Source organism: Geotrypetes seraphini, chromosome 2 (assembly GCF_902459505.1).
Source record: "Geotrypetes seraphini chromosome 2, aGeoSer1.1, whole genome shotgun sequence".
In the NCBI taxonomy this organism is placed as follows: domain Eukaryota; kingdom Metazoa; phylum Chordata; class Amphibia; order Gymnophiona; family Dermophiidae; genus Geotrypetes; species Geotrypetes seraphini.
The window spans coordinates 384,440,457-384,468,427 of record NC_047085.1 but is presented as its reverse complement, the minus strand read 5'-3'; the positions used below and the strand labels follow the sequence as shown (position 1 = coordinate 384,468,427).

General features: G+C 45.4%; 1 protein-coding gene across 4 annotated transcripts in view; it reads left to right on the top strand.

Annotated features, from left to right (window-relative positions):
* The window catches only part of PLCL2 (phospholipase C like 2), a 136,097-nt gene that overhangs the window by 21,133 nt on the left and 86,993 nt on the right, over positions 1–27,971 (top strand). Inside the window, exons 1-2 of one of the 4 annotated variants that reach the window (XR_004538091.1) lie at positions 8,059–8,419; positions 9,568–10,048. Coding sequence is in view for 3 of the 4 variants with exons in the window: in XM_033930702.1 (XP_033786593.1) it covers positions 9,779–10,048 (270 nt within the window). In the remaining variant the exon portion in view is untranslated. The other 3 variants (XM_033930700.1, XM_033930701.1, XM_033930702.1) reach the window with 3 other exon arrangements.

Below are 27,971 nucleotides of genomic sequence, written 5' to 3'. Positions count from 1 at the left end.
CATAACAAGGAGCCTCGAGATACCTCCTTGTCTTCCATCTTGGATTATCTTCTGCACTTATCTACCTCTGGCCTCAAGTCTACATCCATTTGAGTCCATCTTAGTGCAATTGCTGCGTTCCATCAGCCTATTGAAGGAAAACCCCTTTCTGCTCATCCCGTGGTTTCCAGATTCATGAAAGGACTTTTCAATGTCAAACCTCCTCTCAAATCACCTCCAGTGGTTTGGGATCTCAATGTTGTTCTTGCTCAATTGATGAAGCCTCCTTTTGAACCAATGCATATGGCTCATCTGAAATATCTCACTTGGAAAGTGGTGTTTCTCATTGCCCATCTGCTCAATGAGTCAGTGAGCTGCAAGCTTTAGTTGCTGATCCACCTTTCACAGTTTTCCATCATGACAAGGTGGTCCTCCATACTCATCCTAAATTCTTATCTACAGTGGTTTCAGAATTTCATCTCAATCAATCCATTGTACTTCTAGTGTTTTTTCCAAGACCTCATTCTCATTCTGGAGAATCAGCTCTTCATACCCTGGACTGTAAACATGCTTTGGCCTTCTAATTGGAGCGCACCAAACCACACAGATCTGCTCCTCAACTTTTTGTCTCATTCGATCCAAACAAGTTGGGACATATGATTTCTAAACGAATCATCTCCAACTGGATGGCTACTTGTATTTCTTTCTACTATGCTTAGGCTGGACTGCATCTACAGAGTTGAGTCATAGCCCATAAAGTCAGAGCCATGGCAGCTTCAGTTGCTTTCCTCAGATACACTCCTATTGAGGACATTTGCAAAGCTGCCACCTGGTCCTCGGTTCATACTTTCACCTCTCATTATTGTCTGGATGTTTTCTCTATATGGGATGGACATTTTGGCCAGAGAGTATTACAAAATTTATTCTTCTAAGTTGCCAACACTCCCACTATCTCATCCTGGTTAGCTTGGAGGTCACCCACATGTGAGAATAGGCTGCCTGCTTGACCTGGGATAAAGCACAGTTACTTACCGTAACAGGTGTTATCCAGTGACATCAGGCAACTATTCTCACAACCCACCCACCTCCCCTGGTTGGCTTCTCTGCTAGCTATCTGAACTGAGGAGACGCGCCCTGTGCTGGGTGGGAAGGCACTCGCGCATGCGCGGTGTGGCAGACTCGTAACTTCTGAGTTTTCTACAAGCAAGTCTGCTTGCGAGGGTGTCCTCATCCAGGCTCTGTGGATGACATTACCCACATGTGAGAATAGCTGCCTGGTGTACCTAGATAACACCTGTTACGGTAAAACTGTGCTTTACTACCTCACAAAAAAGTCTGTCGCCCTTACAATTACTCCTTTCAGTTTTGCCCACTGCATTTCTACTCCTTCCAGATGTTCCCATTCAGACAACAATTCCTTGACATCTGAGCAAAGTTTGTTTTCTTAAAGTTTAGAACCTTTACTTTTGAATGAGCCCTTTCTATAACCATCTCAATATTAAACTGTACCATGCACTGATCACTGGATGCCAGATGAATGCCCACTTTAACATCAAAAACACTTTCCCCGTTTGTAAGCACTAAGTCCAGTATGACCCCATCTTACATGGGTTCCATTACCAACTGCTGGAACAGTTCTCCTTGTAGAGAATCCAGGATCTTCCTACTTCCAGAAGACCTCGCAATAGGGATACCACAATCAACTTCTGGCATGTTAAAATCACCTAGTAGTAAAACTTCCTCTTTTTTCGATATTCTGAATGTCTATTATTAAATCTCTGTCCATTTCTTCTGTTTGTAAAGGAGGTCTGAATATCACACCAATGTAAATATATTTACCATTCCCTCTCTCCAAATTGATCTACAGTGCCTCTTCCTTACCCTGCAGATCCTGCTTTAAAATATATTTAACATATAACGCTACTCCCCCTCCTTTTCTTCCTACCCTGTCTTTACTGAACAGATTATAGCCCGTTATAACAACATTCCAGCCATGGTTCTCCGTGAACCACGTCTCCATGATCACCACCATATCCAACTAATCTTCTTCCAACACAGCTTCTAGATCCAGAATCATGTTTCCCATACTTTGAGCATTAGTATATACTGCTTTCCAGACATTGCCCCCTTTTCCCGTCTGTGTAGAGGCATTCAGGGATTTACTTACCTGAGGGCTTATACTCACCTGGGGGCTTTGATCACCCTGACCCATCACTTCTAGTTTAAAGGCCTCTTCAGTAGATTAGCCAGCCTACTGCTGAATACACTTCTTCCCTTCCTTGATAGATGGATACCATCCCTGCTCAGCAGCCCTTGGAAAATCATCCCATGGTCCAGGAAGCCAAAACGCTCTCGATAACACCACATAGCCACACATTCATCTCCAGGATGCGTGCTTCTCTGACCTGGCCCTTACCCTCGACAGGGAGGATGGATGAGAATACCACCTGTGTACCTGACTGCTTCACCTTCTCTCCCAGAGCCACTATGTCACTTTTGATACATTCGCAGGAGTACCTGGCAGTATCATTAGTGCCAACATGGATGAGCAGCATCGGATAATAGTCATCAGGCTTGATAGGCTTGGCAATCTTTCTGTAACATCTTGAATTTTGGCACCAGGCAGACAGCATACCATCATGTTTGGTCTGCAGACAGATGCTTCTGTACCACACAGAAGGGAATCGCCAACCACCACTACCTTACATTTCCTAGTGTTCATGGATCCAGCAATTTTTTGGATTTCAAGCTTTGGTTCTTCCTCTCCCTATGATCTCATCTCCTCCACTTCCAGGGCAGCAAACCGGTTCTTCAGTTCAAGGGCGGGTGGAGTCATAGTACCAATCTTGCAGGGTTCTGTAATCTGAGTCCAGCTGTCTTCCCTCAGCACAGCCTCTTCTTCCTCATTGCTGGAAATCTTTGATGCCTCATGAACCATTTAATCGATGTACTTCTCATTCTCATAGATGCTTCTCAGTCTTGCCACCTCCTCTCTCAGTTGTTCCTTTACTTCCTTCATGAGGGATTCAAGCTGAAGACAGTTGGTGCATGGAATCACTTTCTCTGCCTGGGGTAACATTTTCTGTCTACACAGAGATAGAAGCTCTAACCTCAGCAGCAGCTTTGGAGACACAATGTTTCCCAGCCATACTGTGGTTGCAGAAGTATTTACACCTGGAAGAAAAAAGAAAGAGCAGAAAAATCCTACCAAAGCAAAGCCCTGTTCCTGGTTGGTTGAAGAGCCAGAAAAGCTCCACCTTGGAGTTGGCAGGAGGGAATTAACCTCAATGGTCACCTGTGGAGTCTGATCTCTAAGAAAGTCCTTAGAGTTCAGTCATAAGAACATAAGAAATGCCTTCTCCGGATCAGACCTAGGTCCATCTAGTCCGGCGATCCGCACACGCGGAGGCCCATTTAGGTACTCCTTTATGGAGACCCGGATTTCCCCTCAAAATAGAACAGCCTCCGGTTTTTTTTCAGCCTTGAAATTTTATTAATTATATAAATAAAGAAATACAATAATACATAAAGGTATAATCACACATACAATCAAAACAAATCCTAAACAATAGAGCTATTATTACTATTATCTAAATTAGACCAGTCTTTTAATACATTGCAGGATATTCCCATCGTATCTGCGAGTGATAACTCAAATTTATGTACTTGTAAAACAGAATGACACCAAAAGTGAACATTATGGAACATAGGATCCAACTTTTCAAAATGATTGGGGGTGCTTAAAACCCCTGCCCCAGACCCCACCCAAGCTCTTCCCCTTACCCCTCCTCATAATAATAGTACTAATTGTATTGTCATTTTTTTTTCCATTTATTTTTCATATATATACACATATATGCATCCAGACTTTTTCTCCACCATCTCTATCTGGAGGCCATTCCACGCATTGTGGATTCAAATCCCGCTCTTCTCCTTGTGACTTTAGGCAAGCCGCTCAATCCTCCATTGCCCTAGGTACATTAGATAGACTGAACCTGCCGGGACAGATAGGGAAAATGCTTGAGTACCTGATTGTAAACCGCTTAGATAATTTTGATAGGCAGTATAGAAATACCTAAAATAATAAATAATAATAATGATCAAACACAAGATTATACTACACTGTATGGTTCTCAAAATTAAAATTCCCTATTTTAACTAGCGTTCCTTTTTAATTTTTTTATACTTAGTGTTTATGCAAACTGTTGAGAATTCTGAGTAAGATTCAGCGGTATATCAAAACCAAATAAACATAAACATACCAGAACACCTGGCCTTGGTCACACAAGCAGAAAACAGATTACCTCTATGCAAATACATGACCACAAACTAAAAGTACTAATATACACAAACAAAACCCTAAAGTGCCAGACTCTATGGGCTCCTTTTACTAAGCCGTGTTAGGGCTTTAAAGCGCGGAATAGCGCACTACATTGACCCGCGCGCTAAACCTTAACGCCAACATTGAGCTGGCGTTAGTTCTAGAAGCGTAGCATGCGGTAATTTCCTGTGTGCGGTAAAAACGCTAGCGCACCTTAGTAAAAGGAGCCCTATATGCAGTACAACACCAGAGAAATAAATGTATTTATTCCTGAACAGTGCAAAATATAGACAGCATATATACGGTAAATTCTCAAAACTGACACATCTCAATCACTAGATTGAAAATAAAATCATATTTCCTACTTTTTCTCACTCTCTGGTTGCACTTCCTTCTGTCTGTGTTTTAAACTGTTTCCAGGGCCTTCTTATCAATTTTCTGTTTTTCTCTCCTTCACTTTCTGTCCTACATCCATCTTTGGCATTAACTTTTAACATTCAACTTTCTTCCATTTTTCTGCTTTCTTCTCAAAATCTATCTTATTTTCCATGTCTTCCCTTCCCATCAATCCATGTGTATCATCTCTTCCCTCTTTCTTCTCCCCTATTCCCATCTATCCATAAGAAACATTTCTTCTATCTCTCTCCCCTTCCATCCCTTTGCACCATCTCCTCCCTCTCTTTCCCCTTCCCTCTATCCTTGTGCACTATCCCCTCTCTCTATCTCCCCTTAACCTCCATCTCTGTGCATCATATCCTCCCTTCCTCTCTCTTTCATTCCCCTCCATCCTTGTGCACTATCCCCTCCCTCTCTATCCCCTTTCCCTCTATCCCTGTGCACCATTCCCTTCCTCTCTCTTTCCCCTCCATCCCTGTGCACCATCCCCTCCCCCTCTCTCCACTTCCCCTCCCTGTGCATCATCGCCTTCCTTCCTCTCTCTCTCCTTTCCCTCCATCCCTGTGCACCATCCCTTCCTTCTCTCTCCCCTTCCCATCCATCCTTGCGCATATCCCCTCCCTCCCTCTCTCTCCCCTTCCCCTCCATCCCTGTGCACCATATCATCCCTCTTTCCCCCCCTCCCGTGGCCTGACAACTCCTTCCTGCAGCCTAGCATCTCTCTCCTTTCCCATGTCTGGCATCTATCTCTCCTTCCTTCCCCCCTGATCTGCATTTCCCCCTGCTCTCATCCCTCCCCAACCCCACCCCCATCCCCAGGCTAACATAAAACAGCTCCAGGGGGCCCCGCAGACCAGGCATCTCTTCCCCTTTTGTCCATCTTCCTTCCTTCCCCTCACCTTCCTGGCCTCTTTTCAAAGTCAAAAACTTATTTTTCAGAGGGACTCTGGCACGGCAGCCAATCTCACAGGCTGCCGGCGCTGCCCCAAAGCTTTCCCTCTGCTGCGATCTGCCCAGTTGGAATCAGGAAGTTGTGTCTGAAGAGGGGGCTGATTGCGACAAAGGGAAAGCTTTTGGGGCAGTGCCAGCAGCATGTGAGAGTGGCTGCCGCATCGGGGCCTCTCAGAAAAAGAAGATTTGATTTTGGAAGGAGACCAGGAAGGTGAGGAGAGGGACAGAAGAGGAAGAGATGCCTGGTCACATGGGGTCCCAAAAATATTGGGGGTATTCAGGCAACCACAGAGCTGGTGCCTATGTTTAGGAATGAATTGTCTTTCCAAGTAGATAGAATTGTCTTTATGGCAATTGCCAAAATAATATGCAATAGTCTCACTTCAGCTTCGTCCAAAGTTGTTGTCAAAGCTAAAGGAGGAGTGTGTGGCACAGTGGTTGGAGCTACAGCCTCAGCACCCTGGAGTTGTGGGTTCAAACCTCGCGCTGCTCCTTGTGACCCTGGACAAGTCACTCCGTCCTCCACAGCCTCAGGTACATTAGGTAGATTGTGAGCCCACTGGGACAGATAGGGAAAATACTTGAGTACCTGATTGTAAAACCACTTAGATAATCTTGATAGGTGGTATATAAAAACCTAATAAACTTGAAACTTAAAGATCCAAAAATTACAATCTTTAAAGATAATGGCTCTTTAATATGAAATATTGCAGATATAATTTTCCAAATCTGCAACCAAAATACATGAGTAGTACTGAGAAGATCCAACTTTTACCTTTTACCCGACATAACTACCGGTATTCTGTAATTTGTAATACCTTCAGTGGTGTACCATGGGGTGTGGTGGGGTAGGAGATTGGAGGGGCAGTCTACCCTAGATGCACGCTCTATGGGGGTGCACAGCCAGCACATTGGGTCCAGGACATTCCACCCTACTCTGCCACTGCTCCTTTCCTGAACCAGCAAAAGTGACCGTAAACTTTAAATTCAGCCATCACAGCACCTTCCTGCACCTCCCCGTGGCTATTGGTCCACACCCTCCAACATCACTTCCTTGTTTCGGAGCAGAGCTGGCAGCCACAGGGAGATGAAGGAAAGTCCTGCAATCACTGCATTTAAGTTTACAACACTGCTGCTGGTTCAAGAAGCATACAGCAATGGTGGTGAGGGGGCAGGATACTGCATGGCAATGGGGTGGAGGGAGAGAAAGGGGGCAGATGCTGATAGAATTTGGGAGCAGGGAGAGGGAGAGACAGAAGGGGAAGGATACTAGCTGGAACTGGGGTGGGGTGAAGGGAGAGAGAAGGGGCAGATGCTGATGGAAGTGGGGTGAATGGAGAAAGAAAAGGAGGTAGACATTGGATGTTAGTGAGGAGAGGAGGGGCAGATGCTGGATGGAAGTGGGCTTGGGAGAGAAAGAGAGGAGCAGACGCAGGAAGGGAGGGGGAGAGAAAGAGGGGAGCAGACACTGAATGGAAGTGGTGAGGACAGAGAGGAGAAGATGCTGGATGGAAGGGGTAGAGAAAGAGAGCACATGATGGAAGGAGAGGATAAATTAAAAAAGGTATATGCTGGATGGGGGAGGAGGATAAAAGTGAGGGAGGGAAAGAGGGAGTGAGGGAAAGAGGTGGCAAGCTGTAGGTAGACACAGTGAAAAGAGGGAAATTGTTAATCTTGACAGATGCAGAAACATGAAGTTGGGGGGAGGGAGATGAGGAAAGAAAAGGAAAAGGGGGAGGAGAGAATGAAATACCAGACCATGGGGGGGAGGGGGGAGAGGGAAGGAAAAGGAAGGAGAGGACAGAAATGCTATACTATTGGGGGAGAGTAGAGAGGGGAAGAAGACCAATTGGGTGGAGGGAGAGATCACTGTTTCTTTGGTGGTGTAATGCTTGTGTAGTTTTACAATGGATGTACAGTATTGATGTTCTACTGCTCACTGCAGTATGTAAGATGCTGCCTTTTCTTAGGTATACTCTTGTTGTGCAACGTGTGGATTATTACTAAAAATCATATTTTTCATATAGACTAGGAAAAGGGTGTTAAAATGATGGGCCCCGGGTGCCACATATGTTAGGTCTGCCACTGAATACCTTCCTCTTTTTGTTCATTCGTAACCCCAGCAACGCATATTGATTCTGTATACCGCTTCATAGCTTCCAAGTGCTGTATAAGAAACCCAAATTAAACAAAAACTGAGCTCCCTTTCCTTCTCGACACGACCCGTTGCTTCTGCCCCACACCCTAAAATTAACCCAATAGCCTCGGGGGTTTCTACTGAATTCTGAGTCCACCCAGAATAAGGAGGGACTAAGTATCTCAGTCGCCAATCACAGTATGACGCTCCTGACTGGCAGTTAACATTCTAGTTACAGTGTAGCATTCATTTATGCCGCAAAGACTTTAGTTTATGAGCGTGAAGAAACGCTGGCTACGTATCTTGAACCGTAGTGGGTGACACTGTAGGTTAAACGAGGCGAGAGGAAGGAGGCGATGAAAAGGAAGGCGGGTTAACTGTTGCCTTGGCGCTAGCGATCCGGCAGGCGCAGCCAATAAGCGCGGGCCTACGAGATGTGATTGACGGTTGCACTTCGCCTTTGGGCCGGCATGGGTCCCCCTCCCCCCCCCCTTTCGTCTCTCTTTGGTGTTCATTCTTTCCTAATTCGGGGCCCGCCTAGGAAAGGGGGCGGAAGCGGTGTGGTTGCTAGTCTGAAGGAGGAAAGTGATCGAGTAGCTCTGGCTAGTGGTAGCCCTTCTTGCAGCGTCTATTCTGTGAGTTGGCCGAGAGGATTCAGCCAACACGATCGAGCAGCACTAGAAAGAGGGGGGGGGGGGAGGCTATGAGGTGGGAAAAGCGAAACAGAAAGAGTGTGGAAAGAAACATCAGACACGGCTTTACAAAGAGATAAGAAAGGACGCGCGACTCTCCTTCCTCTTCAGCGAGGTCAGTGCTTCTTTTAGGATGATCCGCGCTGTTCCCCAGAGGGAGGGGGGCGCTCTACCAGGCTGGAAAGTGGCAGTAGCTAAAGCTGTGTCGCTGGGGTTCGTTTTTATTTTATTTTATTATTATTTTTTTTTTTGCAAGCGCTGCAGCACTCTGCGGGCGTCTGTGTCTACTGTGCTTGTACCTTTGTGTGAGACAGAGCGAGCTTGCGAGGGGTACGTGATCGGCGATCATGCGAGAGATCTATGATTATGAGTGTAGGTTTCCTGTTATTTATTCAGGCCCCCCCTCCCCCCACCGCTGAATGTTATGCTATGAAACATTACATAATAGAAGCAACCACTAACGTGTCAGACTAACTATTGCTGAATGGCTTGCTTGTTAAATTGTGTGTGTTGGGGGGGGGGGGGGATGTTATTGCTGTTGCAACAGGAAGAAATATTGTAGTACTGTATACGTTTCTGTCTTTTTAGTCTCGCGTCAGTGTTGGTAGACAATCCATGTCGGAACTTGCTAAACATATTGAATCTCTTAATGAAAAGGCGGTTAATAGATCCAAGTAAATAAATTGGGGGGGGGGGGGGGGTTAATGCTGATTTATTTTTTTTTCTTTTAAGCTGGTGCGCGAGAAGGCAAAATAACGGTTCACCTAACACCGCAACGGGTAAAGAATGCAAATCTGCACGCTGCAGTTGTATTTCTTGGGTGCTTTTTGGTGGCTTTTGTGCACCTTGACGTTCTTAGAAATGTTTAAAAAATGCAATATAATTTGTTTATTTTGGAGTTTATTTTTAGACAGGGAATGTCAAGTCATTAGGCCAGATGTCTCTAGTCATTTGAAAATACCTTGGCTGTCCATCTACTAGTTAATAACGGTGCTTTATTTTCTAGGGAATCGGTCTCATGTCAGTATGATTTATTGGTGTGTGTTTTTTTTTCTTCTTCTTCTTCCTCCTCCTCCTCCCTTTATTTTCAGGTCTTTCAAGCCAGGACTTTTAAACCGGTGACATTCTGGTCATAGTGTTATTATTACCTCTGGAAGCCCTTTGAGCTGGTTGTGTACATCAACAACGAGGGACAAGCTGCGTTATTTCATTTTCTATTTCTCAATCTTGCAAACAGCAGAAACGGTAAAAGAGGAGGAAGAGGCAGTCGGTGACCGATCTGCTTTTGTTGATCCGAGACAGATGGCTCAGTTTGACAGGGGGGAGAACAGCAGTGGCGTGCCCATGTCCCCATCTCTTGCCCAGGGGAAGGTGGCTTTCAAAGCAGGAGACGGAGAAGGCGGAGGCGGTGGATTGAGGAGGAGATGTGACAGAACGGTGTCCAACGGAGACTGTGGAGGCCTAGGAGCCGGGGAAGAGATGGTGTTGGTGGCACCCTGCAGCCCGGGAGTGGAGAAAGCATCGATGGGGGAAGGCAAGCCGAGCATCCCCCGGAGGAGTAGCATCATAAAGGTAACGTTTTTAAATGGTTTTTTTTTTTTTTTTTTTGTAAATCTAATCTTTGAGGGGATAGATGGGACTGGGGTCTCATTTATACGGTTCTGATTCAGGCTGTTAAAAGTAGGTTAAATTTTTGTCAGGAAGGGATTTGAAAGCACATCTTGAGAAATATGCATTAAATATTTTGCATTCTACTTAGAATTGGAGAAACCCCATTTAGTACATTTGACCTTTGCAGTGTTGGGATTTGCATTTTTTTTGTTTGTATTGTACCGTGTACATGACCTGGAAACTGTAGCAGACAGATGGTTATTTCTGCTGTTTTTGCACAGAAGGTAGGGTTGGTTACTGGTTATTTACTTCAGTGTGCTCTTCTTGTTTAAAGGAACTCTGACATTTTTAGACGCTCATCAGAGGTAGACCCATAACAGCTTTTATTGAGTTCAGAATAGTGTATTATCAAAGGTTTCAAGCAGATTTAGTAGGAGGTGATATTTTGTATGCTTACAGGTCAGCATATCTATATAGGTTTAGGGCTCTATATTTAATTTTGTTGCTGAAGGTTATTTTAGCATAGGGTGATTATATAATGTAAAACAAATTTATAGGCTATGTTTGAAGACAAATGATTATGAAGCACTATCAGGCCTTACATTCTGCGCTTACAATTTTTGTAAAACGCAAATGATTATGAAGCACTGTCGGGCCTTAAATTCTGCGCTTATAATTTTTGTAAAACATTTGTAGAAAATATATCTTAAGAAAACTGTTGAAAGAAAAATTCAATTTACTAGCATGTAAAAATTAACCTAAATTTAAGAAGTTTAAATTAGGGCTGTATGTCCAATTAAAATGTTTAATTGCACGATTAATCGTGATTTAAAAGCACCCCTTGTACTATATAGCGATAGCAGATGTACACTCAAAATTGACATTTCAATTACTAAACTAAAATTAAAATCATTTCCTACCTTTGCTTTCTGGTGATTTTTCTTTCTAATCTTCTCATTCCCTGACTGGTGCTGCTTCCCTGTGCTCATAGCACCAGCATCTGTCCCTTCTTCCTTCTCCTCCTCCCAACTGCCCTCCCATTCAGCATCTGGACCTCCCCACCACCCCTACGTCTACCATTTCTCCTTTTCCCTTCCCAACTGCCTGGCCCTCCCCACTATCCTTGAGTCTGTCATCTCTCCCTTTCTCTTCCCAACTGCCCTCCCATTTAGCATCTGGCCCACCCCACCATCCCTAGGTCTGCCATTTCTCCTTTTCCCTTCCCAACTGCCTAGCCCTCCCCACTCCCCCTGAGTCTGTCATCTCTCCCTTTCTCTTCCCAGCTGCCCACCCATTCAGCATCTCGCCCTCCCCACCACCCCTGGATCTGCCATTTCTCCCTTCCTCTCCCCATCTTGCATTTCTGTTTAATGGGAGGTTGAGGAAGGCAGCTCCAGGGGGGCCAGCACAGGTTGGAATTCCTTCCCTTCTTCCCCCTCACCTTTTAAAAGCCCAACCAAAAAGGGAATGATGTGAAGCCATGAAACTTATAAGTTATTCCACATATTCACCCCTAAGTTCATCACACTTGGCACATCATGTCTGAAGTTTCTGTAAACCTTCCAAAAAATACTCTGTCCGGTCACTGAAATACTGCTCCTCTGCTGTAATCACCTCCAACTCACTCACCCTTTCAAACTTTTTAAAGTTTGGAAACTGAAAATAGTCAGATGGAGCAAGATCTGGTGAGTAGGGTGGATGGTCTATACACTGAAACCCAAACTGTGTCAGAACATCCATAGTTTTCCCAGCCTTTTCAGCAGGTGCATTAATTTGCAAAAAGAGAACTCCTTTCCACAGCTTTCCTCTCTTCTTTTTTCTTTCAAAACCTCCTTTAATCAGCACAGCAAGTTTAAAGTAGTATTCTTCATTAACTGTTTGGCCCCTTGGAAGATGGTCATTATAGCATCTTCCTGTTCCCAAAACCATGATAATGAGCTTTCCTGCTGTCTTTTGGGTTGGGTCTTGAATTTCCTTGGCCTGGGAGAACCTGAGTGTCGCCATTGTATGGACTGTTGTTTTGTCTCAGGATCTTAGTGGTATAACCATGTTTCATCAACAATAACTAGTGGTTCCCAAAAATTGGCACCAACTTGCTAAAAATGCTGCCAAATAAACTAGAATGTGTCCACTCATCCTTCAAACATTCAGCATTCAAACATTTGGGCACCCGTTTGGCTGACAGCTTATTCAAACCCAGCTGCTTGTGGATTATACACCCAATATGTTCCATGGATATCTGTAGTGTCTCAGCAATTGTTTTAGCTGATATTTGCTGATCTGCCAAAATCGGGTCATGGATATGATTAACAGTTTTAGGAGTTGACACCGTTTTGGGCTCTCCCAGACTTTGCAGCATCTTCAGTCTGGAAATCTCCTCCACGCTGAAAGTTTGCACACCACTTCTTCATTGTGAAGTATGATGGGCATTTGTAACTCAGTGTTTGCATCATACATTCATGGATTTCCTTTGGAGTTTTCTTCTGCAGGAATAGGAACTTCATGACGGCTTGGAGTTGCACACTTGAAAATTCCACACTTTTCATTGACATGGTTCAATCAATGATCTGAAATAATGTCAAAACTTAACATTAATTTCTGCAAACTGGCACTTTGTAAAATAAAATAAAAATGCTTTTTTCAGTTATGCCTTTTACATTTGATTTAAATGTTTGGGATTTTTTTCAAGCAACCTTCAAAAAGCGTGATCTCTGCCTGGTGAGAGTAGTTAAAAATGAAGGTTAATGGTGCTAGTACAGCAACACCTTTCTTGACTGAGAAGACAACAAGAGGAGCAGAGAAGAAATAGGGGAGCTTTTTTTTTTTAATTATTATAATTTGAATAATACATTATCCAATAATAGAAAGGAAAAAAAGAGAATCTACAATCAAAGTACATAATTACATCATGCATAAATCCTTTTTAAGCTCACTAAAAAGGGGGGCAGGGTACTAATTCAACAAGAAATAGTAAAAGAAAAGATAAAGGAAAGATTCGCAGTTCACCTTCACGAACCTTGTATCTTTCCTTACTATTTTAGGGATACATTCCTCCTCAAAATCTTAGCAATGAAACATACAAAAAGAATAATACTTATTTCTGCTCACAAGCAACTAGAAATTGTTGTAGTTGAATGGGATCCCCAAAAACATATTCAACATCGTGTAACTTAACTAAACATTTACAGGGAAATTTTAAATAAAAAGATGCCTCTAGGGCCAAAACTCTAAGTTTTAACTTCAAAAACTCTTTCCTTCTAAAATAGGGGAGCTTTAAAACAATGGGGGAAGGTATTAATCCCAAATAGGGTCATAGCTGTATCCATGTTTTGCTTTTCATTTTACATTCCTACTCCGAGTGAAATCTGCTGGGCTAGCTCAACCATTAGGGAAGACTAGACCAAGTAGCTTCTGATGGGCTATAAAGAGAAGTCAAAATAAAGCAGTAGACCAGCCAGCCAAACAAACTCAGCCAACAGCACACGATTTCCACCGCAAGGAGAGTTGGTATGCACACAAACTAGAGTTTAGATGGCAATTCTATAAATTGGTGCCTCAGTCTAGGTTCTCTAAAGCTGTATACCTAGATTCTCCAAGTAATGCACATAGTTCATTACTCGAATATCTCCCATACTCACCTTGCAGTTAGGTACTATGACACTTTAGGGGGTTAATTTGGAGAAACTGAATGGGTGTTTCTGGACATTGTTAAAAAAACTAACCCCTCTCACCTTTTACTAAACCGCGATAGCGGTTTTTAGCGCAGGGAGCTGTACTGAATGCTGCGTGCTGCTCCCGATGCTCATAAAGTTCCTATGAGCATTGGGAGCAGCGCACAGCATTTAGCGTGGCTCCCTGCGCTAAAAATCGCGGTTTAGTAAAAAAACAAAAGGGGGGGGGGAGTAAAATACTGTCTGACCTTGAAACTGTTTCCTACAGATATTTTTTTTAGTGGCATTTTTTTTTTTTTTTTTAGATGATGAGCAGTTCAGGATGTTTTAAGTTCCAGTGTTTTAAAGAAAGATATCTACCAGCATAGAGTGTGTACTAAAATACTTTTAAGGAATAAGACATTTATGTACTAAATATGTGGGGTGGGAGCATCCATTTTAGAACATAAATATCTGAGGGTCCATTTACTAAAATGTAGTATGCATTAAATGATGCACATCCAATTTTATACCGAATGGGCCACCTAGCAATTGACATTAGCATGCACTAAGTGTTAATAAAATGGTCCCTAGAATATCAGAACTGTCAAAACAGCAGATAAGTGTATTTGCTGGCACATGCTCATATAAGTTCTGAAATAGTAACATAAGCATAGCCATATGGGGACAGACAGAAGGCCTGTCAAGCCCAGTATCCTGTTTCCAACAGTGGCCAATCTAGGTCACAAGTACCTGGCAAGATCCCAAAAGAGTAAAATAGATTTTTGTCGCTTATAAATAAGCAGTGTATTTTCCCAGGTCCACCTTAATAATGGCTTATGAATTTTTTGTATTTTTTGGAAATCATTCAAACCTTTATTAAACCTTGCTAAGCTGTTTTTTGCCATATTTGCTGGCAATGAATTCCAGAGTTTAATTACACATTGAGGCCCTGATTAGGCCTATTAAGTTCTGCGCTTGCAGCAGCTACACACACCGATTTTACGTGCACAACTTTAGGTGCCATATATAAATTTGAGGTGAATGAAGAAATATTTTCTAAGTTTGTTTAAAATTTACTACTTAGCAGCTTCTTTGCTGGAGCATACATGCTTGACAGGCATTATAGAAACATACAATGTATTATTCCCAATGCTGTCATAGTCCTCTATCCCTTGCCAGTTTGCTTTCAGGGGCGCACAAACCACTGGGGATTTAAGGGGGCAATTCACCTAATCCCTCTATGGAGAGCTGCTCTTTATGTGCAATTTTATGAAACCTAGACTTCTCTGAATAAAGGGTATAAATCCAGACATCAATCTGTCTTCTGAAATGTGAAATACATATTTATTTTTTAAGCCCATCTAAAACATGTCTTAAAACCATGCCTTCTTGCCAGATGCACATTTTTGTACCTTAGAGGTGTATATGTGGCTTTGTAAAATAACTCTTCTAAAATAAATACCTTTTTTTTTTGGGGGGGGGGGTTATTCTGTAAAATTTGCATACCGTAAATAAAAAAATCTTTGCCCAGTGATATGAAGCAGTTATAGTCACAACAATCAAAACAATAATGGGAAAAGTTAAAATAAAGGTAGAGAGAGAAAGAGATAAATGGTTACTGCGGATGGGCAGACTAGATGGGCCATTTGGCCTTTATCTGCCATCATGTTTCTATGATACCACTAAACAAGCCCCTAATAAAGACAGGATCCCAGAAATCTGGAAGGAGATAACTCTAATCAGAAAAGAAAGAAAAAAGATATGCCTTTGTGTTTTTCAGTATGGAGATGTGGTTCCTAAATATTGGTATGGTACAAGTCAAATACAGCAATAATGAAAATGATTCTGTAGTAGTATGAGAGATATTTACTCCCACAATGTTATTTCTCTGTTTGTTTCATACATCAACATCTAAGAATATTTTCCACAGTTTTGGCAAAGGGTTGAAAAAACTGTCCCTTTTCATGTTGGAAGAGATTAGGTAGCATTTATTTATCAAAAACACAGTCTTTCAATGAGGCTGTCTTCTCCTATAATAACCATTCTCTCCTCTGCTCTAGATACCCTTTCTCCTCCCACTCCATGTTCTATAAAACACGCCAAATGCCAGCCCTGGCTGACCTCCAAAATTTGCTACTTGTGCCAGGTCTGCTGAATGCCTTTTGACTCAAATCTCGCACTCATGCTGACTTCATATATTTCAAATTTCTCTGACCTCCTTCCAGTCCGCTTTTTCACTTTCCAATCAAGACTATCGCACCTATTTGACTAAGTCTCTCAGCGCCAAACCTTGCTGTCTCTTTGCCACACTGAACTCTCCACTCAAAGAGCCATATTCTATGAATGGTGCTGAAAGTTAGGTGGTGGTAGGTGCCCTGTCACTGCCTAACTTAATTGTTTTAATTGGCACGGTAATTGACCACATCATTTAAAAACAATTTTTAAAAAAGTAGGTGCCGGGAGGCGTCTACAGGGTAGACACTGAAATTGTGTCTACAGCAGGATGCCTTATGTCTAAGGGCATGGTTAAGGGTAGAGTGAGACTTAGGCATCGTTAGGTGCGATTTACTAAAGAGCTTCGGCGTCTGCAGTGTAGGCCAGTAAAACCCTGACCTACATTGCAGATGCCTAAGTTTTCTAGTAGGCGCTGTTAGCCATAATTCTTTAAACAGCGCCTAAGCATGATTGACATCCGTTTTTGTAGTTGGCTGCCAATTTAGGCTCCATTTTTAGAATCTGGCCCAAAGTGCCCCTCTCCTCCAATCCCTCCATCACTCTCCCCCCAGACTATGGCTAAGAACTTCCATGACAAGGTTCACAAGATCAACAAGCCACTCCTTCCTTTGACCTCTTCCACCTTTACTTCCTTTTCTGAAATCACTAAAGAGGAAACTACTCATTTTCTTTCCTCCTCCAAACTCACTACTTGTTCCTCTGATCTGTCTACTCGGCACTATTACTTCCACTGTCATCCATTCCATCTGTCACATCCTCAACCTATCACTGTCCACTGCAACTGTCTGTGATGCCTTCAAACATGTCATAATTATACCACTCCTCAAAATAACCTTCACTAGACTATACCTGCCCTTCCAACTATTGTTCTATTTTCCTCCTCCCTTTCTTATCCAAACTACTACAGCATACTGTCCACCACCGTTGACTAGAATTTCATTTATCCCTAGCTATTCTTGACCCACTTCAATCAAGTTTTTGCCCCCTGCACTCTATGGAAACTGCTTATGATAAAGTCTCCAATGACCTATTCCTGGACAAATTCAAAGACCTCTATACTCATCCTTCTCGATGTTTCCACAGATTTTGACACTTTGGATCACCACTTTCTCCTTGATGTGCTGTCCTCACTTGGATTTCAAAGCTCTGTTCTTTCTTGGTTTTGTACTTATCTATCATATTGCACTTTTAGTGTATGTAGTAGCAAATCCTCCTCCACTTCTATCCTACTATCAGTCGGGGTATCCCAAGGCTCTGTCCATCTATACTCATTCCCTAGGTGCCCTGATCTCCTCCCACAGTTTTCAATATCACCTCTATGCTGACAACTCCTACATTTACCTCAGGAATCCAGGCCCGAGTCTCAGCCTGCCTGCCTGACATTGCTGCCTGGATGTCCCACTGCCACTTAAAACTGAATGAATATGGCCAAGACTGAGCTACTTATCCTGTCTTCTAAACCTACCTCTCCTCTTCCCTCAGTCTCTATCTCTGTGGATAACACTCTCATCCTCCATGTCTCAGCAGCTCACAACCTCAAAGTCATCTTTGACTCCTCTCTTTCTTTTTCTGCTCAAATCCAACAGACTGCCAAAACCTGTTTCTTTCTCTATATCGCCAAATTCTGACCCTTCCTCTCTGAGCACACTACCAAAACCCTTATCCACACCCTTATCACCTCTCGCCCTAGACTACTCGAACTTGCTTCTCACAGGTCTCCCTCGTCCATCTCTCTTCCTTTCAATCCATTCAAAATTCTGCTGTATGACATATTCTGCCAGAGTCACTATACTTGTATCACCCCTCTCCTCAAGTCACTTCATTGGCTCCCTATCCATTTCCGCATACAGTTCAAACTCTTCGTATTTACTTATAAATGTACTTACTCTGCATTCCTCAGTATCTCTCCTCTTATCTCTGCCTACACTCAACCACGCAAGCCCCTCTTATTTGTACCCTTCTCCTTACTGTCAGCTTCAGACTACATTCCTTCTTTCTTGCTGCACCACATGCCTGGAACAAACTGCCCGAGTCATTGCATCAAGCTCTGTCCCTGGCAGTATTCAAATCCAGGCTAAAAGCCTTCTACTTTGAGATTTGAATATTGTAAGATGCTTAAGCTATAAGTGGTACAAAAATTTAAAAAATAAATAAACTCCTGACCCCACTTGCTGGTAAAGCAAACACTCACTAACCCCCTACTTGTCCTGTTTGTCCGTGATTAGATTGTAATTTCTACTGAGCAGGGACTGTTTTTTACATGTTTTAGCGCTGCATATGTTTAGCATTGCTATAGAAATAAGTACAGTAGTAGTTGTAGTAGTAAAACATACAAAGCCGCACTAGCGGCTGCTCTGTGCTAATGGCCCTGAAGCCCATAGAGATTTAAAGGGCTTCGGGGCCGTTGCTGTGCGGCTTTGTAAAAGAGGCGGATAGTGTCTAATTTATGGTAATGTATTTTACCTAGGGACAGAGTGGACTGAGCAGGGTTTTTAAAAATTGCCCAAATATCCCAGGGCTAGTTGAGTTTTCTGGATATTCATGTTGAGTACAGAATGAGAAAATGTGCACATGTTGGAGACCCAGCACATGTAAATGTTAATTGTGGCTATCACAAAAACATGACTGGTTATGGGATCAATAGGACAAGATTTTAGAAGTTTTTTTTGGAGGTGCCTGTTAAAAAAAGACTACTATAAGCATAAATTATTTTGATTGGGTATATATATTTCACAGATATGTATCCATTGCAACAAGTTCCATTTGTCTGTAGGCTTCCAGTGATGATTGAAGTGTTGGTGATGGTGATATGTTTGAATCATTTTTCTTTGCAATGAGAACTTAAGCAGGGGCATCCTCTCTTGTCCTTTTGGTTATTCTCATAGTGTTCCTTTGATGATAAAGGCATCACCTACGTTTTTATTTATCTTAGAGATGGGTACTATTAAAAATGTTTTGTCTTTGTTTAAAATTCTGATTGTGTTTTGTATGTTTTACATTTATCATGATTACATTTCTTCGGAGAGAAAAATGTATCTGACTTGGTTTTCATATATTGATTTGCAGTAGGAATTTGGGTAGAATAGAATTCATAAATTTTTCTATCTATAATACTGAGTCGTTTCAGTTCATCTTCATTTTAGATGGATAGAAATATTAAAAAGCAAATTATTACTTCATTACCTTGATTAGTTGTTGAGGGATTTAAAGGAAGCCAATAGTAAGACATCTTTTGTCAGCAGTGTAAAAATAGGGAGAATGTTGGAGATTTTTATGGTTCAAACAATTTTTATTTTCAAAAGCAAAAAACAGTCAATACACATTCTGCAACACAACACCAATCGCAAGAATAACTGTCATCGTAAAAAAACAATGACAAAGAACACCCCTGTTGGAGATTTTTTAAAAGCTTTTCTTTGGGAAAATGAAGACTTTGCTTTATAATCCCAGTAGTACTTACTGGTTTGGTTGCACCGAGAAATAAAGGTAATAAATTGATTATGAACATAAATCTTTGATTTTCAAATGCTTATTTATTTTGTTCATATGGTCAGGATGGGCATTGTGAATGTTCTAGTGCAGTGGTCTCAAACTCGCGGCCTGCCGGGTACTATTTTGAGGCCCTCGGTATGTTTATCATAATCACAAAAGTAAAATAAAACAGTTTCTTGATCATATGTCTCTTTAACTATAAATTACAATATTATTATTAAGACTTAGCCAAAAGGAAAGATTTATAAACTATAAAGAGTTTTACCTCATGCAAAATTGTCATTTCTTTACTAAGACATTAGCTATTTTTTCTGAGGCCCTCCAAGTATCTACAACTCTAAAATGTGGCCCTGCAATGTTTTTGAGTTTGTGACCACTGCTGTAGTGGGTCTCCAACAATTAATATTTATCTTGAAGAGTACCTCCTAAAGTCAGTCCTGCAGCCAGTGTAGTTTTATGGGTATTCACAATGAATATCAATTTACACATGTATGTGCTACTTCCATTGAATGGAGTACCTCATACATGCTGGTTGAGAATATCCTGAAAACTAGACTGAGAGGTATTACAGTATTAACTTTGCAACACTCCCTTAGATGAGATGTATAAAGAATGATTACAGATAAATCATTTATCCCAGGACAAGCAGGCAGCATATTCTCACATGTGGGTGACGTCATCCATGGAGCCCCGATGCGGACAGCTGCAAAGTGTTGCAACACCTTAGAACTTAAGAAAGTTTGCGACTCACCGCACATGTGTGAGTGCCTTTCTGCCCAATGTAGGCACACGTCTTGCACACGTCTCCTCAGTTTTCTGTTTTCCACGGAGCTAAGACGACGCCTTTTCAAATGCTCTTCGTTTTGTTGCCTTGCCTTCCCGCTCATGTGTTTTTTTTTCCTTTTAATTATATTTATTTATTTTAGTTTTCCCTTTCACTAAAGATCAAAAAAAGAAAATGAGTTTATCCCAGGACAAGCAGGCATGATATTCTCACATGTGGGGGTGACGTCATCTACGGAGCCCCGGCGCGGACAGCTTTTCAAGCAAACTTGATTGAAGTTTCAAGTTTGCACACTGCACCACGCATGTGCATGCCTTCTCGCCCACTAGAGGGCGCATCCCACCTCGTGGTCCTCAGTTCAATTTTTTCCGCGGAGCAAGAAAGCCCTGTGGATCTGAGCTCCAGTGTTTTGCCTTCTAGCTGCCGCGTTTAGTTTGTTTTTCCATCGAATTAGTTCGCGGTGCTTTTTCTTTTCGTTTCGTTTCTAAAAAAAAAAAAAAGTATTTTGTTTTTCGTTGGGCTCCGGGGGCTCCCGGAAGCCGTGGCCGCGGGACGTCGGTCGTTCCCGGCCTCCTTCTTTTTCTTCGTGGATGTCCCGTCCTGTTACGGGATTCAAAAAGTGCAGCCGGTGTGAGAGGTTGCTTTCCATCACTGACCCTCACCGGTGGTGCATTGTCTGTCTTGGGCCCGAACATCCGACAGAATCGTGTGATCGCTGTGCTACTTTCCAAAACAGGGCCCTCCGTCGCCGTAAGGCCAGAATGGCTGAATTGTTCGCCGTCGACGCGCCGCCTAAGGCCTCGACGTCGGCCTCGGCTTCGGCCCCGGCCTTGACCTCGGCCTCGGCGTCCTCGGGGGCCTCGGCTTCGCCTCGGCCCTCGTCTTCGAAGGCGTCGTCAGCGAAGCCAGCTTCGGGTAAGTCCTCTGTTCCATCCCCTTCAGCAAAGAAGCCATCCTCGAGTCAGGCCAAGGCGGGTGGGTCGACCCCGGCCCCGCATCGGACCTCGACTTCGCACACCCCGAGGGAATACTCGAGACCGAGGTCGCCCTCCAGGGAGTGTGCCCCGGACTCGGAACTCCCCACCTTCGTGGGGATTCCGGCCTTCCAGGATCTCCTCCGAGCTCTGATCTCATCGGAGCTGTCGGGAGCCCTGGAAGTGTTGCAACGGGCTGCGGTTCCGGCGGCCTCGACCTCGGCCGGGGCGCCTTCGGTCTCGGAGGCCCCGGCCTCGGCGACCTCGACCGCGGGAGCCCCGGCCTCGGCGACCTCGGTCTAGGGTACTGTGGCCCCGTTCACCTCGGTCTCGGCCCCGCCCCTGACCTCGACCTCGGGGGAACCTCCTGAGCGGAGTGTAAGGCCCAAAGAAAAGTTGCGCAGAGTGCGCCGTCTTTCCTCCTCTTCCTCCGGGTCTTCCCGGGACGCCTCGCCCTCGACGCGACCTCGGACGAGGCGCCGATCGAGGAAGTCTAAGCGGCCCCGAGGCTCGCCTCGGCGCGATCGTTCCTCGTCGTTCGGGGGCGAGGCGCTACAGGTGTCGGAGTTACGCCTCGACAACCCGAGGCTCCTCCGCTCACCTCGTGGGAAGTCTTCCCGGGCCGCCTCGCCGAGGAAATGGGAGAGTGTCCCACGGACCCCGGGGTCCTCCCCCAAGGGTTCTGCGAGGAGGATAATTTCCCCTTCCCCCTCGAGGGCCCTGGAGAGGGGATCCTGGGATTCGGGATCTGTTAGGGATCCTCATTATTCTCATGAGGCCTCCCCCCTCTCCTCGGTGGGGCGGTCGAGAACCCCGTCTCCCCAGGCTAGGCCGTCCTCATTTTCATCCTTCGTTCAGGACATGGCCCAAGCCCTGGGGATTGACCTGATGGTAGGTTCTCGATATTCCAAAGAATTTTTGGAGGAACAGGACCTTCCCACTCCTCCTAGAGAGGTGCCTAGACTCCCTCTCAACAGTGTCCTTCTGCAAACCTGGCTGAAGAACTTGTCAAACCCTCTTACAGTCACGTCTGTGCCTTCAAAAATGGAATCAAAGTATAGGACGATTCCCCCTAAAGGGTTCGATAAGGCGCAGCTCTCCCACCAGTCTCTTCTGGTGGAGTCTGCTCTTAAAAAATCACAGCCCTCACGGGTTTCTGCGACGGTTCCACCCGGCAGGGAGGGGCGGACCCTGGACAAGTTTGGCCGTCGCCTCTATGCAAATTCCCTGATGGCCACCAGGGTTCTAAATTACGCCTTCACCTTTTCCTCCTATTTGCGTGGTATGGTGAAGGACCTTCCTCAATATCGAAACTCGTTACCGGACTCCCAAAGAGCAGGATTCGATAAGTTTATGTCCAACCTGTCTCAATTGCGGTTGTACCTATTCCATGCAGTGTACGACGCCATTGAGCTGGTTTCGAGGGTGTCGGCCTTCGCAGTGGCCATGCGCCGCTTGGCCTGGCTTCGCACCCTCGACATGGACCCAAACCTGCAGGAACGTCTTGCAGACTTGCCTTGTGTGGGGTCCGAGTTATTTGACGAGTCATTGGATGCGGCGACCAAGCGGTTGTCGGAGCAGGAGCGCTCTTTAGCATCCCTGGTTCGCCCCAAACCTAGGCCCCCGCCGCAGAAACCTTTACCGGCCTCCGCCGCGCCGATACCCCCAGAAGTCGACCCCGGCTTTCTCGAGACCGCCTCCGAGACGTCCGTCTCAGCGAGGCAGAGGGGGACAAACCCAAGCCCCGGCGCAGGGCCCTTCTAAGCCCGCGTCTTCGGTCCTTCCGGGAGGCATGGACCGGGATTACCTCAGACGCTTGGGTGCTCCGGATCGTCTCCGAGGGCTACTCGCTCAACTTTGTGTCCTCGCCGCCGGACAGTCCCCCAAGTTTAGTCCCTTGCAACCGTTCGCAGCTACCGACCCTTCTGACCGAAGCCAAAGCCCTCTTGAAGCTTCGGGCGGTCGAGCCGGTCCCCAAGGACCAGTGGGGTACGGGGTTTTACTCCCGTTACTTTTTGGTCCCAAAAAAGACTGGGGACCTGCGCCCCATACTGGACCTCAGGAAGCTCAACAAATTCCTGGTCCGGGAGAAGTTTCGAATGCTATCTCTCCCGGTTTTGTATCCTCTCTTGGAGGAAGGGGACTGGATGTGCTCCCTCGTCTTGAAGGAAGCATATACCCATGTTCCGGTGCACCCCGCCTGCCGAAGATTTTTACGATTCCAGGTGGGGGACCTTCACCTCCAGTACAGGGTACTGCCCTTCGGCCTGGCCGCGTCCCCACGAGTATTCACGAAGTGCATGGTGGTGGTTGCGGCAGCCCTGAGGTCACGTGGACTCCATGTGTTCCCTTACCTGGACGATTGGCTCATCAAAGCCCCGACCAGGGAGGGGGTTATCTCAGCGACCCGACAGTCTATTGCCTTCCTGCAAACCCTCTGGTTCGAGATAAACTTTCCAAAGTCTCAGTTGAGGCCGGCTCAGTCTCTTCAATTCATAGGTGCGGTGCTGGACACGGTGCGCCTGCGCTCCTACCTTCCGACCCAGCGGTTGGAAGCCTTGGTACGGATGAGCCGCCAGGTCTCTCAACTATCGATGGTGTCGGCCAAGCGCATGATGATGCTGCTCGGCCATATGGCCTCGACGGTACACGTCACGCCGTTTGCGAGGCTACATCTGAGGATCCCTCAGTGGACCCTCGCGTCCCAGTGGCGTCAGGAGTGCGATCCGGTGTCTCGCCTCGTTTCGGTGACTCCGCTTTTGCGGAAATCGCTGCGTTGGTGGACAGACTCTTCAAATCTGTCCATGGGGCTACTGTTTCGCACTCCTCCTTTTCGCAAGGTCCTGACCACGGACTCCTCGGAGTACGCGTGGGGAGCCCATCTCGACGGTCTTCGCACGCAGGGCCTGTGGTCGGCAGAAGACCGTCGGTGTCATATCAACGTGCTAGAGCTGCGGGCCATCTTCCTAGCACTTCGAGCCTTCGTTCACATATTGCAGGACCAGGTGGTCCTCGTCCGCACGGACAATCAGGTGGCAATGTACTATGTGAACAAGCAGGGGGGAACGGGGTCTTGGCCCCTCTGTTCCGAGGCTCTTCGCCTTTGGGAGTGGGCGACCTCCCGGAACATCTTCCTCCGGGCGGTCTACATCCAAGGAGAACTGAATTGTCTGGCGGACAAACTCAGTCGACTTCTGCAACCGCACGAGTGGACTCTACACTCAGCAGTCCTGCGCGAGGTTTTCGCTCGCTGGGGAACGCCACAGGTGGATCTGTTTGCCTCTCCGGAGACACACAAACTACCACTGTATTGTTCTCGGATGTACTCGCGGGATCGTCTGGAAGCGGATGCCTTCCTCCTCGATTGGGAAGGGAGGTTCCTGTATGCATTCCCTCCGTTCCCGCTGATCATGCGAACGTTAGTACATCTAAAATCGTCCACGGCCACGATGATTCTCATAGCACCTCGGTGGCCGCGTCAGCACTGGTTCTCCCTGCTACTTCAGCTCAGTGCCAGGGAGCCTCTTCCTCTGCCTGTCTTTCCTTCTCTGCTGTCTCAGAGTCAAGGATCCATGTTACATCCCAATCTGCAGTCATTGCACCTGACAGCTTGGTTTCTTGTTCCCTGACTCCTCGGGACCTGTCTCAATCGGTGAGGGAGGTGTTGGAAGCCTCCCGCAAGATCTCGACGAGGCTTTGCTATGCGCAGAAATGGACCAGGTTTTCCACCTGGTGTTCGTCTTTTCACCTGGATCCGGTATCAGTTCCGGTATCCTCGGTTTTGGACTATTTATTCCATTTGTCGCGCTCTGGCTTGAAAACCACTTCGGTGCGTGTTCATCTTAGTGCGATTTCGGCTTTCCACCAACCTCTGGATGGACGCCCTCTGTCACTCCATCCCTTGGTGACACGCTTCATGAAAGGGTTACTCAGGGTTTGTCCCCCTCTTAAGCCTCCGTCTGTCGTCTGGAATTTGAATGTGGTTCTGGCTCAACTGATGAAACCCCCTTTTGAGCCACTCAACAAGTCCCTCTTGAAATTTCTGACTTGGAAGGTGGTGTTCCTGATTGCCCTCACCTCCGCCAGGCGGATTGGGGAGTTGCAAGCCTTGGTTGCGGATCCCCCTTTCACCGTCTTCCATCATGACAAGGTGGTTCTCCGCACCCATCCTAAGTTTGTCCCGAAGGTTGTTTCTGATTTCCACCTCAATCAGTCCATTGTCCTTCCTGTGTTCTTTCCTAAGCCCCACTCCCATCCTGGCGAGGCGGCGCTCCACACGCTTGACTGTAAGAGGGCGTTGGCGTATTACCTTCAACGCACCAGGTCTCATCGGAAGGTCCCTCAATTGTTTTTGTCCTTCGATCCCAATCGATTAGGGCATCCAGTTTCCAAGCGCACTCTGTCTAACTGGTTGGCTGCTTGCATTTCCTTTTGCTATGCTCAGGCTGGCCTTCCTCCCCCGGGTCGAGTCACGGGGCACAAGGTCCGAGCTATGGCAGCTTCGATAGCCTTTCTCCGATCCACTCCGATGGAGGACATATGTAAGGCTGCCACTTGGTCTTCGGTTCATACATTCACCTCTCATTACTGTCTGGACACTTTATCCAGGAGTGACGGCCGGTTTGGCCAGTCAGTTTTGCAAAATCTGTTTTCCTAAAATTGCCATCCTCCCACCTGCCCTTTTTGGTTAGCTTGGAGGTCACCCACATGTGAGAATATCATGCCTGCTTGTCCTGGGATAAAGCACAGTTACTTACCGTAACAGGTGTTATCCAGGGACAGCAGGCATATATTCTCACAACCCGCCCGCCTCCCCGGGGATGGCTTCTTTGCTAGTTATGGAACTGAGGACCACGAGGTGGGATGCGCCCTCTAGTGGGCGAGAAGGCATGCACATGCGTGGTGCAGTGTGCAAACTTGAAACTTCAATCAAGTTTGCTTGAAAAGCTGTCCGCGCCGGGGCTCCGTAGATGACGTCACCCCCACATGTGAGAATATATGCCTGCTGTCCCTGGATAACACCTGTTACGGTAAGTAACTGTGCTTTTTTTTCCCCTAGCGGGCTTCTTGTCAGTGGGGCGCCTCAGCCTCAGATTAAATTTTGGCTGCGGCGGTTTCCTCGTCAATGTCTGGCCTATTTTTGGGAATCTTCACTCATCTTTAAGAAGACTATGTCGCAAGTTATTATGGCATTGAGTCTATTTGTGCCGACTCGTCCTCTTTTCAACGAGGGTTGCATCTTATTCTTAACTCCCTCTTTGGGCGAATCATGACACTTAAGGTACCGGCAGACAAGCCTAAAAGGTACCAGTGTCTTACACCTGTCACCAGTATCGAGGGTGCTGATGGTTCCGATAGTACTGAAGAATACTCATACCAAGAGCAGGGGATATGTTCCAACAGTACCGGGAGACCGATGTGATACCGAGGGTATCGAAAGCTATGTGCTACAGATGATTTTGAAAGTACCACCAACAGTACCGGCTGAGTAACCAATGATACTGGTAAAATTTTTTCTTTTTGAGAACCACTCTGTTTCCCTGCTGGCAGAACATCGGTACCAGCCACATCTACTCTTAAGCCTATCTGGTACCGCTGATGTTTTCATCGATGTTCAATCTTCCGGTTTATATTGACTTCATTCCTCCTGTTCTTTTCCATCCTGGTGCAACAACCATCCAAAGATTTTCACATTTTTATTGTGTTTTTATTATTCGCTACACGAAAGCTTTCTTTTTTGGAATGGACTTTCTCCACCTGGTGTTTGTTTTTTAATATTTTTTTATTGAAAAATTGAAAGCATACAAATTATAAAACAGACATATAGAAACCAGTACCAACCAAACTGTTGTGACATAACTCTTTGTTACAAGGCCAACATATTGCCAGAAAAAAACAGTACCAGAAACTCCCATCCCCGCCCTCCTCTCCCAAGTCCTGGATGCAAAGTAAATAGTGTACACAAATAAGAATCAACAACTCCTCCGGGCAATCCAGTCAATATATGGCTTCCACTGCTGCAAAAATGAGCCTAAGTTATGATGTTTTAATGCAGTCAATTTGGATATACTAAAAACATAATCCATTTTATTGACCACTTGTGCTTGCGACGGAATCATATCCTGTCGCCAGGCAGCCGCAAGTACGAGGTGCACCGCCGTGACCACAATTGTAATAATGCGAGAGAACTTGGATGGGACTCCTGGTGGATTAATATTCAAAAGGCACAACCCAAATCTTTAACAATAAGCACCCCACAGATAGGATAGTAGACTTGGGGGTGGGTCAGTAGAGTGGGCAGATCTGATGGGCTATGGCCCTTATCTGCCGTCATCTTCTATGTTTCTATATCTGATAATAAAGAAAACACCAAATCCCAATAGGGACCCACCCTCAGACAAGACCACCAAATATATTCAAATGTGCCTAGCTCCCCACACCCTCTCCAACACTCATCAGGGAGATTAGAATTAATCCTATGAAGTCTTTCAGGGGTATAATACCAACGATACAAGATCTTATAAGCATTTTCCACACAAATTGCTTACTATAGAAGGCTATAGAAGGCTATAGAGAGCACAATATGGACTTCCACTGCACAGCCGTAAAGGTGTGTCCCAATAAGTTCTCCCAGTAAGCAAAATAATGCACTGGTGGCTTATCATGCACAAGAAGCAACCCATAAAGTCTGGAAATACACCCCCGCCCACTAGAGGCCTCCCACACCTTATCCCAAGCATCAGTAT